This window comes from Alosa sapidissima, chromosome 10 (genome assembly GCF_018492685.1).
Source record: "Alosa sapidissima isolate fAloSap1 chromosome 10, fAloSap1.pri, whole genome shotgun sequence".
Lineage (NCBI taxonomy): Eukaryota > Metazoa > Chordata > Actinopteri > Clupeiformes > Clupeidae > Alosa > Alosa sapidissima.
This window is the reverse complement of record NC_055966.1, coordinates 33,214,189-33,228,848: the sequence shown is the minus strand read 5'-3', so window position 1 is coordinate 33,228,848 and position 14,660 is coordinate 33,214,189. Positions and strand designations below refer to the sequence as shown.

Here is a 14,660-nt window from a genome sequence, read left to right as displayed (position 1 = left end):
CTGTCCCCCAGTTTGACTGTGCCACCCCCCCAACCAAACACACACTCTTCGTCTCTCTCTCTCTCTCTCTCTCTCTCTCTCTCTGGTCCTCTCTGACACACTGCACTGCCTCGGGGTTGGAGAACAGAGGGACTAGGCAGTGAATTTGTTAGAGGGGAGAGTCAGAGAAAGAGAGAAGGAGAGAGAGGGAGCCCTATTGGTTCCCTCTCAGTGGCAACTCCAAAAAAGAAAGATGAGACAGATGAGGGTTTGTTTCATGTTTCTGGGAGGAGATGATGGGATAGAGAGAAAGAGAGAGAGAGAGAGGGAGGGAGAAAGACAGAAAGAGAGAGAGAGAGGAGAGAGAACTCTGGGCAGTCTTTATGGTTTTCTTTTCCTCCACATTTTTTTCTTGTCTCAGACAGAAGCTTGCTCCTTATCCATCTCTGGACAGAGATGGAGACAAAATGTCGCCCATGTGTCATTCTCTTCCTCTGTTGCCTTCCTGCTTTCATTCCTCCCTCTGTCCTCAGTGCAGGCCTGTGACTTGCTGTTCTACAGCACTCAGAATCTCTTTACAGAAGTATCTCTGGTTTGGTAGAAAATACAAACAAATTTCCAATTTCAAGTCTTTATTTGCTGTATGCTTGTGTTGCTTCATTTAAAGGTACACTATGCAGGGTTTTTTAGCTTAATATGCAAGTTTTTTAGCTTAATTTACCTTCATTTAACAGCTTCAGAGTCATTGGAATGGTTATATTACTTTTTTCGGGTTGAATGGTGGCCATCTCGCTTCCCCCTAGCGCCTGTGAGCGGAAAAACCACCTTGGCCTCAGTGTCAGGAAGTATAACGAGTGTAACAAATTGCTTTACTGCATTCAAATACACATACACGCCAGGCACCAGCTAGAAAAAGGTAGCGATGGAGTTTCTCAGACATTAGTCATGACAGAGCCAGTGAAAAAGAAGCAAAAACCGAGAAAACAGTAAGGAAATTGCCAATACTGCATAGTTTACCTTTAACATATTTTGTTACCCAGAGCCACCATCATGATGTCACTCTAAAACTTCATAAATGCAAAGAGATAGACATCTATCATGTCAGTTAGCATAACCAAACAGCAGAGCCTATCAAAACAAGTCTTGATGACCCTACTCACACATTCTGCCTAACCCTACTCACACATTCTGACAGGCTATACCGTGTGTCATCATCAACACAAATAATTAAAGTATTATTTTTATTATTGTAACAGTGATGCGCACTATTCACGTCTGTTGTTGTTTTTATTTTTATCCTGTTATTCGTGACCAGTGAAGTGAATGGGAATAAGAGGAGTGTAGGTCTATTTAATTATTTTTCAGCACAGACATACACAGTGAGAAGCCTCTCCCGTGATCAACTCGTCTCAGTTTGGTAGTTTGGCTTATGTCCCACTGACTGAGAAAGCTTGTTGTTCTCTGGGATGTAATGTTTCTCTCCTAAGCCAGATCACAGTGTGTGTGTGTGCTTGGACACTGGTCTTCATCTCCATGCGTGACCCACTATAAAGGTGTAAGAATGCATGACCAAAGCATAAGAAGGACACCTCAAAGTATTGTTCGGGAAGTTTAGAGGATTGTCAACATCGTATTGTAAATAGGTGAACATATCATGAAATCTTCCAAATGTAGTTATGTTTTGCTTGTTTACATGCAAATAAATGTCAAAACATCTGAAAGCTTGTAAAAGTTTCAGAACAGAAAGCGATTTTGTTTTACTGTAAATTGTACAGTAAAAACAACAAACACATTTCGACTGAGCCCTTGTAGGTTATATGCACATTTTGAAATGTCCTGTAATATTTAGTTAATATAATAACTGTATGAAATGCAGCTCTTAGAAGAATTTACTCCCCCATTTTAATATTATTATGAAGGATCCTACTGTCACATATTTCGTTGCTCTGATTGATCTGTTTTGCTTAAAAATACTTTCAACACCTAAGCTCACTGGTCGACTGGCACAATAGAGCTACATTTTTACATTTCCTTCAGGATCTTCTTCTTGTCATGAGTATTTGAGAAGTGCATCTGTGTGTGTGTGTGTGTGTGTGTGTGTGTGTGTGTGTGTGTGTGTGTGTGTGTGTGTGTGTGTTTTCCATGAGACCACAAATGAGACTTGAAGCATTTTAATTTACATGTGAAGCATCTCACATTTAGCGGCATCATTACGTGTTAAAGATAAAATGCTGGGTTTAAACCTGTCAAGCTGTGCTATAACAATTAAATTAGTAGTATATTAGTAGTATATAGCTTGTGTTGTGTTTAGTTGTGTGTGTGTGTGTGTGTGGTACATGTGTGACATCATAGTGTTGTGTTATGAGAGTGAGTGCGTATATCTTCCTGTAGACAATGCATGTGTGTGTATCACAAAGTTATGTACTGTGTGTGCAAGTTCTGGCCACATGTGTGTATTTATGTGTGTGTGTGTGTGTTTGTGTGTGTGTGTGTGTGTATGTGTGTATTAAATCTCATGGTTGTGTGAGTATCTGCTACATTCCTCTATTCTGAGCATCAAGAAAGTGTGTGTGTGTGTGTTTGTGTGTGTTTGTGTGTATGTGTGTGTGTGTGTGTGTGTGTTAGTATGTGGGTGTGTTTCTATCTATATGTGCAGTGCGTACAGGTTCCAGGCATGTGTGTATGTGTATGTGTGTGTGTGTGTATGTGTGTGTGTGTGTGTGTGTATCTGCTGCATAGCAGCTCCATTAGTGTGCTTGTGTGTCTCCGTATAGAGGAGTGTGTGAGGAACAGTATTCCCTGGGCTGCTAGTTATAATGTTTCTGGGGGTGATTGGGGGAACTTGAAAGCCCTGTGCTGCCCAAATCAAAACTAACAAGGAAATGATGGGGGCCCCTTTATCTCCTCACTGGCCTAAGGGTGCTTAAGGAGTGTTGGGGGGGGGGGGGGGTGGTGGACGAGAGAGAGAGAGAGTGAGATCGGAGAAGAGGGCTGGGTGGAGGAGGAGGGGGGCAGCCTGGCTTCCTCTTTGATTTGTAAAAAATGCATTACCTCCGAAATCAAACGGAAAATTACTGTGCGGGAGCAAAACATACAGCGAGCGAGAGAGGGAGAGACAGTGGCTAGGTGAGCGAGAGGCAGGAAGAGGAAAAGAGGAGTGTTCACCGGTATGGATGAGCCAGCTGATGGGCAGAAAATGTGGTATAGATTTTACAGTGGTGCAAATGAGGAGAAACAGGCTATGGAGGCTTATGAAGACATCCGGCGAGCGTGCAGTAACGCGCCGAAAAACAGCCCCTCTGTCTGCACCCGCTCGCTCAGATCTCGTTGTATTATTCACGAACACAGTCATGACTGCAAATGATGTGGTATTGATGACTTGAATACCCCTAAGACTTCAGAGAGGAGAAATATTTGTTTGGAATATCACATACAAACAACAATATTGGAGGCGAAAAACCCAGTCTAAATCACATAAGCCTTCACTTCTGAACACAATCAGACGTCGTATTTCGGGGTGGAACTCACATCTTTACAAATGGAAGGAGAGTCTAATCAAATTAAGTCTGCTGTTCATTAAAGATGGATAGCGAGAGATCACTGCTCGTTTTGAAAATGTATTAAGACGGAAAATGTAGCTGGGCGAGTCAGACAGGTGACCCGAGCTTTCCACAGGTATTCATTTCTTGTTCTTGGTGGACTCTCTATTCTATTCTATTCATTAGCATTGACCCGGGGGATGTTTCTCAGATGAAATTAACAGTAAGTGAGAGAGGGTGAAATCAGTGTGAAATCACCGGTGCGCATGGAGTGATGGGGGAAGAGGTCCCCCTTCTCTTGGCCTGCCTGGTGCACGTTGATGTGAAACAGCATAAGATAAAGATTATTTAGTATTCAGAGTAATTTAGAGTCTGGATTGAGAAATCAGTCAAAATATAATGCAGCAATAGCAATTTGTCTTAAAGTATTTTAGCAGTTGGAATAATGTAGAAATCAAATAGAAAGTATAGAGATTGAATATAAGGATGAAATGAAAGGTTTGTCGGAGTAAAGAGATTTACTGAGTAAAAACAGATACATATGCGAGAGATGCAAAAAAAAGACAGACACGACGGAAAGTCAGCAAAGAAAGCACCAGTACAGGGTTGAGACGCACTCCAAAGACTAGACTAGAAAGACTAAAAAGAGAGACTTTAAAAAGCACTCTCACAAGTGTGTGTGTTTGTGTGTGTGTGTGTGTGTGTATTTGTGTGTGTGTGTGTGTGTGTGTGTGTGTGTGTGTGTGTGTGTGTGTGTGTGTGTGTGTGTGTGTGTCTGTGTGTGTGTGTGTGTGTGTGTGTGTGTGTGTGTCTGAGTATGAGAGAGAGAGAGAGAGAGAGAGGATGGTGAGGGGGGAGAGAGTGCATGAGCGAGTAAGAGTGAGCGAGAAGTGCCTGGAGTTAGCAATAATAATTTATACAAACACACCTTAATAATTCACATTCCATTTCAATGCTGGAGGGAAAATCCAAAATTCACAGAGCATAATTAAATAGAAGCTGGCTGGAGAGAGGAACGATGAGGGAGACTAGCATTAAAGATACCAGTGTACAGCCGCCCTCCATCTCCTATTCCAGCTTTGTAAGACAACCCTTATGAAATGGTGATGTCCAGACCAGCCCAGGCTTCTTCAAGCCTACGCAGCATGTGCCCATGCCAATGTTGAGATGGGGAAAACTATTGAATTGCTTTGTTTTTAAAAAGACACAGCTATGCTGGCAATATAAGTTTTTGTTAAGTTAGTAGCACGTAGTACAATTTTTTTTTTTTAATTATTAGTTTTTAATCTTTGAAGCAACTACAATTTTGAGGGAAATATATGTGATTAAGTCACTGTGATATTGAACAGCAGGATTTCATTCAGTATTCAGTAATTTCATTGTCACACCTAGTGCAGACAGTTTAGCTGAGAAAGAACAAGGCTGCCTGTCTGTTTGAAAACCAGCTGTTGTCTTCAGACCGACAACCAGCGCTGCTTATCTTAAACATCAGTAAGCCGCCCCTCACCAAAGCCTTTTGATTGCGAGAGAACACACAGAAACAGGGCTGACTGATCTCGAACACTGCCCGAGGAGTGGCCCGCGGTACGCTACAGCGAAGGGCACCCTATCAAATGAAAGCGAAGTGATTGATTTCACAGAACGTTCCAATGCGGTGACCCTGTGACTTTCAGCACAGCATCCTAAAGCTCATATAGGTTATGAGTGACACAGGGCCACACTGCTGTAACTGCTCCAGTTACCGCTCTAATGGCATTGGCCCCTTGACTTTGTACCTGCTGCCCTCCATTCTAATACACGGCCAGCCGGAGTCTCTATCGAAATGTCCAGCAAACACCTTGGGCTGTCTTTCAGAATATGACGAACATGGCTGCACACACTAAGCACACTTGTGTTCTCCCTGAGAGAGTCGATGCATTTATTGTGCATTTAAGCAAATGGTATTGGATGGAGACAAGATCATGTTTCAGATCATCCTAATTGTACAGAGGCAAGTTTAAAATCCTCTGAGCTATGGTGCGGTACTCCAACGCTGTTTTGTAAACAGCTCTGATGCATAGGAACAATCAGAAGTCTGTGTTTGTGTGTGTGTGTGTGTGTGTGTGTGTGTGTGTGTTTGTGTGTGTTTGTGAGTGTACACAAATTAAAGCTGACCCTTACCGTTTTGTCCTGCAGGTGTTGCGGAGGCATGGACTGCAATTGTGTGAGTGATCTGCTGCTCACGCCCCCGGTCCCAGCGCTCTGGACGCCAGGTGAGACACACACACACACACACACACACACACACACACACTCTCTCTCTCTCTCTCTCTCTCTCTCTCTCTCTCTCTCTCTCTCTCACACACACACACACACACACACACACACACACACACACACACACACACACACACACACACACACACACACACACACACTCCACCTAATGTTAATAGTATGTTCATACAGTATGCGATAAGTTGTATACCTGGCATGAAGGCAAATTGATAATATTTCACTCTAATAAATTAATAATTTAGTAATCTGTGTGAAATTAGGAAGTCATGGTTATGGAGAAATACTCATGTGCATACAGAAATTAGTACCATTATATGAATAATATAATGGGCAGCCGTGGCCTACTGGTTAGCACTTCGGACCTATAACCGGAGGGTTGCCGGTTCGAACCCCGACCAGTAGGCACGGCTGAAGTGCCCTTGAGCAAGGCACCTAACCCCTCACTGCTCCCCGAGCGCCGCTGTTGATGCAGGCAGCTCACTGCGTCGGGATTAGTGTGTGCTTCACCTCACTGTGTGTACACTGTGTGCTGAGTGTGTTTCACTAGTTCACGGATTGGGATAAATGCAGAGACCAAATTTCCCTCACGGGATCAAAAGAGTATATCTACTTACACTTGATATTAACATGGGTTATTTTTATCTGCACAACCTTTTATGAACTAGGCCTATAGTATTTTATGTACAGTCCAAAAAGGCTTAAACTAAACTAAATAAGCATTTTCTGAACTGAATAAGATGTTTCTGTCTCATTTTGTGACTTTACATTCCTCGCCTGAATAGACTGAAATAATGATAATGTACCATAGCAAATCAAACAAGCATTGAAAGAAATCCCTGACAGTTTTCTAGTAGGCTTTGATTCAGTTAGCAAGGACAACAGTCCTGCAGGCCCAGTGGCCTGCTATTAAACACAAGAGTCAGTCATCCCTTCAGTGCATCCGTCATCCAGACAGCTCTCCCCTTTGGCTAGAGCCTCCCAAACACCAGTAGGCCTCATATCGAGCCACCTGCTTTTTTGCCTCCGCTTCCCTAGGCTTCGCTTTCCCAGACTGGGCCTACAAGCCGGAGTCGAGCCCAGGCTCGCGGCAGATCCAGCTCTGGCACTTCATCCTGGAACTGCTGCAGAAGGAGGAGTACCAGGGGGTGATCGCCTGGCAGGGGGACTACGGAGAATTTGTGATCAAAGACCCCGACGAGGTGGCGAGGCTGTGGGGCATTCGGAAGTGCAAGCCGCACATGAACTATGACAAGCTGAGCCGAGCACTGAGGTACATTGTGTGTGTGTGTGTGTGTGTGTGAGAGAGAGAGGGAGAGAGAGAGTGTAGTGGCATGGAGTGGGTTTCAGCTGGGCAGTCCTCTCTCTCTCTCTCTCTTTTTGTTTGTGTGTGTGTGTGTGTGTGTGTTTGCGCTCATGTATGAGTATGTGTGTGTGTGTGTGTGTGTGTTTGCGCTCATGTATGAGTATGTGTGTGTGTGTGTGTGTGTGTTTTTGCGCTCATGTATGAGTATGTGTGTGTATGTGTGTGTGTTTGCGCTCATGATTGAGTATGTGTGTGTGTGTGTGTGTGTGTTTTTGCGCTCATGTATGAGTATGTGTGTGTGTGTGTGTGTTTTGTTTGTGACCACAGCACTAGATATACAGTAGGTGCCGGTGGAAGGTGTATTGTGAGAGTTTATTGTGTCTGCTTGTGTGTGTTGTTGTGGTTCTCTCAATTACCTGCTTGTTCTTGTATTCACTATGTTTAATGTATGTCTAACAGACCCAGTGAGTGTGGTTAACTTGAGGATGCATGTCCACATAGCTTTCACGCTGAGAGTTGGCTGTGACCTTGGTATTAGTCACATGAAAAGGTTGCAGTGGTTTTACTCTTTCCAAAGGAAAAGGCTTTTCCCCCAGGAATATCAATACTTTTCATTTTGCATCTTTTAACTTCTAAATAGAAGTTGAAGACCAGAACGGGTTTTCAATAAAGAGCAAAAGTCAATAAGGATTTCAGAATTAAGCCTATTTCAAATGGACTCAGAGTAGCAGAACCTAAATCAAGCGTTGTACTTTTTGTAAAAACGGCAACAAAGAAAACTTACAACAACGTCAACAAAAACAACAGAAACTCCAACAAATAACAACAAAACAATTTCAATTTAAGTCCAAAAGTTGTCCTCTCATGAGCTTTGAGTTTGGCCTTCTTCCTTTCACTCCTTTGTTTATGCTAATCATATGCAGTCCTGCTCCTCCACCCCCCCCCCCCCCCTCTCTCTGCCCTCCCCATAATGGGTGCTGTCGCTCCTGTCTAATTGTTATGAATTGGCCCAGGCCATAATTAGCCTCGTTGATTAGCCTTGCTTAATTGCTCAATTAAGGGACAGCGAACAATTGCCACGCAAGGCAAAAGGGAACAAATCATGGGTGGTGGCAGGGTGCTCTGTGTGTGTCTGTGTGTGTGTGTGTGTGTGTGTGTGTGTGTGTGTGTGTGTGAAAAAGAGAGTGAGGGGACCAGTGGGTGAGGCCTCTGAGGACAGCATTGATACTCACCCCTCTCTTCTTCCAGTAGTTTAATATAGGACACTCTGTCTGTCTTGATGTTTTGATTTTTGTTTTTGCTTAATTGCTCGGGTAAACCGTGTTTGTTGTAGTTATGAATGATGTTCTCTAATTGGTGGCTGGTGGTTACACTATCCTCCTCATATGAAATCATATGTTAAAGATGCAATGATATGCTCTTCTTTATGTTCTTCCTCTTGATGGCAGGTATTACTACAACAAACGCATTCTGCACAAAACCAAGGGCAAGCGCTTCACCTACAAGTTCAACTTCAGCAAGGTTGTGCTGGTGAACTACCCCCTGTTCGACATGGCGAGCTCTCCCTTCCTATTGGCCCAGAACCACTTCAACGGCAGCTCAGCCGCACCAGACTGCAGTCCTGTCACCCCTGAGGTAGGACAGGGACAGTTACGGCCCACTTTCAAATGCATGCGCCTATGTGTGTGTGTGTGTGTGTGTGTCTAACAAACAGAGATAATAAACTGTGCAGACAGAGGAAAGAATAGACTCTTGTCACAGGGATGGTCCTTGTGACAGCAACAAATATTGCAGCTTCATATAGCAGAAATATTCTAGGACAGGCAGAAAGGAAGATGAACTTATCAGATGCCCTCACACAGCTTGTCTTTATCTCCTCAACTTCAGAACTTTATTTGATCTTGCACACCTACTACAGCTACTTCTGATGCTAGTCTTGATGAAGATACCCTGCTCTGCACTTAGACAAGAGAAATTCTATTCTCCAATTTTCAGCTATATTTTATTAACTGTTTCTAATGGTGGTTTACTAGGTATTGGTGTTCTGTCATTACTCACCTTGAGTCATACTTTCACTGAAATAATACTCACTCTTGATGCCAGAGGCAGGCCATAAATAAAAATGTCCGGTTATAGGAGACTACAGCCTGAGAAAAGGGCTTTATTCAATGACAATACATATTTCAGGATTTTTTGATGAATCTCTTTTGTTTCACAATGAAGGAATATTTCATACTTAATCTTCAGTGGCAGAATAGAGGCTTAAGCGATTCCAGTTCCTCCTTCTGGTGTGATTTCTGTGGGTTTTCTGGGCTCCTGTGTGTTCCAAAGTGGTAGTCATGAAATTCAAAAATGGATTCTGTGACAGAGGTGGGAAAGGTAATGTAAATGACGGGAGTGAGGGAGAAAGTCAGGAGACGGAGTTAAGTGTCCTTAAAACAAAAGAAGACGTTATCCCTCCCTGACACCCTTGTCTTGAATGGCATACCCATCCCTGTCATCGATTGGATCTGAAAGAAATGAAAGTGGTGAAGGGGTCCTCCGGATCAATGCGTCGTAATTAATGCAGGTTTGTTAAGAGCAATAGAGATCACGTAGCTTGGAAGTACAGTCCCGCCTTTCAAACTCGGAGCTGAGAAGTGACAGAAATTATTGATCTCCCCAGCATGGAGGGGGAAAAAGAGACGAGATCTCCGCTGTCTGTCCCGTGGGAGTCCCGCGACGACTTTGCCGTTTCCTTTACTTGGCGCCAATCCTCCCTCCCACGTTTAAGCCTCGCTTCTCTTGTAGCTCACCTCCCCTTCAGGACGTCCCTGTTGACTCCTCGTTGGGGCGCGGCTTTGTTTTTCAGCCGATTCGGCTCAGATCAGAGCAGGCCTTGATTCATGCATGACAGGGTGACTCAAGGCCCGGGAGAGACACATGCTGCGGCCGTTAATTCGGTTGTCTACAGTTCTCCGGGCTCCCACCCACACGTGATATCACCGTTCCGTTAAAACTTCCACCTGATTTCCACCTCACCTGGTTGTGCCCACCCAGAGCCTCTTGCGTCTTTCTGTCTCAGATCTAGAAGATACCTATCCACAGTTGTTATTCACAGCAATGTGGCTCTTCCATATAAGATATCATACATTCATATTAAAACACAAATTACAAACACACAGAAATGTGTTTACATATATTTATCTTTGAAATGATTGCCTTGTTTAAGTTCCACTTTTGCTAATACCTGATATTGTGTGGCTTGGTACACAATATTAATAAGCTCATTTTCCCTCCCTCCCTCTCTATCTCTCCCTCTCTCCTTCTCTTTCCTTCCATCCCTGTCCACCTCTCTCCCTCCCTCCCTCTCTATCTCTCCCTCTCTCCTTCTCTTTCCTTCCATCCCTGTCCACCTCTCTCCCTCCCTCCCTCTCTATCTCTCCCTCTCTCCTTCTCTTTCCTTCCCTCCCTCTCTATCTCTCCCTCTCTCCCTCTCTCCCCTTCCATCCCTGTCCACCTCTCTCCCTCCCTCCCTCTCTATCTCTCCCTCTCTCCTTCTCTTTCCTTCCATCCCTGTCCACCTCTCTCCTCTCCAGGCGCTGCAGTCGCTGTTCCCCCGCCTGCCAGAGGCCAGCCGCGGCAGCGCTCTGTTTGACCGCGCCGGAGGCGTCCCGGGACCGGAGGGGGACAAGCTGCGACTGGACGCCTTCCCTTTCCTCGGCTCAGGTGTGGGAGCGAGGGAGAGGAGAGAAGCGATTCTTGAGAGGGTAGTCCCAGCCTTGGCAGCAGGTGTGTTAACCTTGAGCTGTGAAAGAGGAACGAACGGGGCAGGAAGATCGGTATTGTTGGCCCTGAGAAGTGAAAAAAAAAACTGACAGAGAGAAAGAGATAGAGAGAAAGGAAGGATGGAAGAAATGTAGATTAAAAAGGTGAAACGACAGGAAAAAAGGAGACAGAGAGGTAGATTTAAAAGGTGAGAGGTGAGGTGAGTTGTCAGTCTGGTGCTGGGGTATGGTTTTGATGTGAGTGTGGCAATTTACATTTTCCTTATCTCGTTTTGTGGCAGTGCTAGAATCCCTCCCTGAGTTACTGTGTGTGTGTGTGTGTGTGTGTGTGTGTGTTGTCAGCACACACGCCCTCATGTGCACTCCTTTGTCTCTGTGATCACATTGTACAGTGAAGCAGTGTAGTAGAAAGCATCAGAATGTGTGTGTGTGTGTGTGTGTGTGAGAGAGAGAGAGGTGTTGTGTGCAACCTACAGCAACCCCTCCACCACCCCCTCTCCTGCTGTGCACACACACTCTGTGTTTGTCCTCGGGTCCTATTCCTCCCTCTCTCCCCCTCTCCCTTCCCAAGTGTCCCCCCTGTCCTAATCCCTTCCCAGGCAGGAAGGCCCTAATTGAGGGTGCAGGCTTCAGTTTGTGGCCTGTGGGCTCCCATTACTGTGTTTTCATAAGCAAGTGAGGCCTGCCTGCCTGACTGATTCAATATTCATGTGTCTGCCAGCTACTCCAGGGCCAACACACAGAGACTGTACCACTGTCAAATTAGTCCTGCATAGCAAATAACAGAGAGAGAAGAGAGAGAGAAGAGAGAGGAGAAAGAGAAGAAGAGAAGGATGGAGAGAGAGAGAGGGGAGGGAGAGAAAGAGGGCGAGAGGCAGAGAGAGGAGGAGAAGCCGAGGCAGATGTGAGGATGATGAAGATGAGAGAAGTCGGGAGGTGGATGGGTAAGAGTTGTTTTGTACCGAGCGGGAAAAACATGGCATCTACAGCGTGCAGTATTTACACAGCGTGAAGCAACAGCTAGTCTCACCTACTGCAGGATCTATGTGAAGGATGACATTGACCACATGCAACTTGGTATTTTTGATCAGACTTGTTGATCTAGGTTGATCTATCTACATTCTGTGTGTTTTCGGTTAATGATATAACACACTGAGATGAATAAAATGAACACATTGAAAATATAATTAAACTGAACTCAATTCCTGGGTTTGAACCTTGCCATAGTTACCAGCGCTTTTGGGTCTGGCTCTAATTAGCGAGCTGCAGAATGGAATAATGTAAATATAATCAGATGGAGTGCAGTGCTGATGCTAACGCTGTCTCCCTCTCTGCTCGTCTCTCTTCCCCCAGGGGCGCCTTGTTACTCCAAACCTCCATCCCTGTTGGGCCCTTACCCCCGTAACCCCCCTTTCGACTACCCGTGGGGCTTTAACCCCTACCTCCCAGGGGCCTTCTCACTCAACAACTGCCCTAAACTGCCCCCTGGCTCGCTCTACCCCTCCCACTTCTACCCCAACCCGCTGCAGACCAGCCTGTCCCAGCTGCCCCACCCTTTCTCCTCCCTCCTGCCCCCGGGTGACGCGGAGGCGGCAGACAGGGGCGGGGCCCAGTCCGGAGGGACCAATGGCGCGGTGGGAGGGCCGCCTCCGAGACTGTGCATCCCGCCCTACCCCGGGATAGGCCGGACGGAGCCGGGGAGTGGGGGCGGCACCCCTGGGGAGAGGGAGCGAGGCGAGGCCACCGTCCCTGGGTCTGTAGGGGGCTTGGGGCTCAGCCTCGGCTTGGGGCTGGGAGGGGTCAGCTTGGGAGGGGTGGTGGGGGGTGGACGGCAGAGCCCGTCGGAGCGGCGCGTAGTAGGCGGAGGCGGCGGCGGCGGCGTCAAGCAGGACCCGGAGTCTGACTCGGACCTGGAGATCACGGACCTGAGCGACTGCAGCTCGGACAACGAGACGGACTTCGGCCTGGTCAAGAGCCCGCGGCTGGACGTGCGTCCACAGGGCCTCAACCTGAAGGCCGGAGGTGTCGCCAGCGCCCTGCCACCCCTGTCCTCCCTGCCCCCACCTGCTTCCCCCCACCCCCTGAAGAGTCTGGTGCCCCTCACACCTGCACCGCCCTCCCTCCCCTCGAGCCTGGCCCCATCGCTGCCCCTGTCCCTCTCTCCATCACTCACGCTGGTCGAGCGCCACAGAGAGACAGAGACTCTCAAACTGACCCACAGTTAATGGATTGTCCTCATGATACTCTTGCCGTCTCCTATATACACCCCCTCCTCTCTTTCTCTCATTTCTTTATTTCCTTCCTTTATTACTTGCTTGCTTCCTTTTCACTTAAAAAGCATCTTTGGTTGACATATCTGATTTTAGCTGGCACTCCCTTCTACTATTCCTTCAGAGTTGCTTTCGCTCTCTTTTTCTCTGTGCAGTCCTGTGTCATGTCTTCATTTGTTCTTTCAGTTAAGATTTTTTTCTTCTTTTCACTACCCATGAAAAATAACAAAACCAATATTGGATCCTGTGGTAGTCCCATATGTAGCAGGCACTCAGAGCACCTTGAATAAACCTATAAAGTGAAGCGGCAAAGGTTTGGTTGTGGAGACATTGCCTTGAGACATTTTAAATGTGAATGCATTTTATGAAATGCAGTCAGCCCGTGGAAACCATTTGGAAAGCCATGCAGTGGCATTGTACATTGCACAGAGAAACCACAACAACTCTTGCTTCTAGCTTTTTCAATGAGGTTACAGAGAATTTGGATAAAGGAAACCGCACAAGAAGCAGACAATTTGCTGTCTTGGTGAATGTATTGTTTCCGAGCACTGCTGTATAACCCATGCCCAGCAGTGTGAGAAAAGATGCAATAACAACCACAAGAAAAGTAGTATTAAATTGATAGTGCTATATCGCTGCAATAAGAAATTTGTGTGTAGTGTATGTTTTTTTTATCAGGCAGTTTGGTGTTTTGACACACTGTCAAACATTGCCACCTAGTGGTGCATTATAGTTCCTGAACAAGAGAGAGGATACAGGAACTCTGGTTGAGCCAGGTCACCTTCTTATATTTCATATCCCTCATTTTGAGACTATTTTCTGTTCTTACATTTGCTGTAATTGATGAATTACATTTGGATGTTTCCTGGATGTCAATTATTTCATTTAAATGGACATTTTGTCATGCACCATTTTTAAGTCTACCTTGCATTGTATGTGAACCAGTCTGTGAGTAGTTTTGTCTTGATAATTGGCACAGAAATGGGGAGAAACAGAGAGTGTACAAGTATCTCAGAATTTGTATCTATATTTCAATGTATATATTTTAATATTGTGTACATTGCATTTAATTATTATGTCTATTATAACAAATAGGTGTATTGATGTGAGTTCTGTATTTACATAAAAAAAAACAATATTTGGAAAACAATAACTATTGGTGTATCATGAAATGATGTAACAAACAGCAGAGCAACATTGCTCTGATTTTTTAAAATTATTCTTTATAATTTATTTGTTTATTTATTTTTAATGCTGAAGAAGACCGTGTTTGGAGCTAGAATCGTGGAATATTTTTCTCACCTCTTGCTAATTGTGCCCTTTGGTCATGTCTCCAGATGCTCTGAGATGAACCACAGAGTTGAAACACGCCGCCAGCCTCATTTACGTTGCTTCCCGCCCCATGGTACTGTGCCGTAATTAGTCACATGTGAATAATATTGGTTTGCCGCACATCCATTTGAAAAAAAAAAGAAGATTATTCAAAGAAAACAGCCAATCCTTTCCTCGATGGCAGATGACAAAA

General features: G+C 45.3%; 1 protein-coding gene across 1 annotated transcript in view; it reads left to right on the top strand.

The window, feature by feature from the left end:
• Positions 1–14,272, top strand: part of erfl1 (Ets2 repressor factor like 1) — a 44,843-nt gene extending 30,571 nt beyond the window's left edge. The window contains exons 3-7 of the mRNA XM_042106168.1: positions 5,694–5,770; positions 6,831–7,065; positions 8,547–8,733; positions 10,677–10,806; positions 12,219–14,272. Coding sequence (XP_041962102.1) covers positions 5,707–5,770; positions 6,831–7,065; positions 8,547–8,733; positions 10,677–10,806; positions 12,219–13,090 — 1,488 coding nt within the window. The 5' untranslated portion in view covers positions 5,694–5,706 and the 3' untranslated portion in view covers positions 13,091–14,272. The remainder of the gene's footprint in view (positions 1–5,693; positions 5,771–6,830; positions 7,066–8,546; positions 8,734–10,676; positions 10,807–12,218) is intronic.
• Positions 14,273–14,660: the final 388 nt, after the last annotated feature.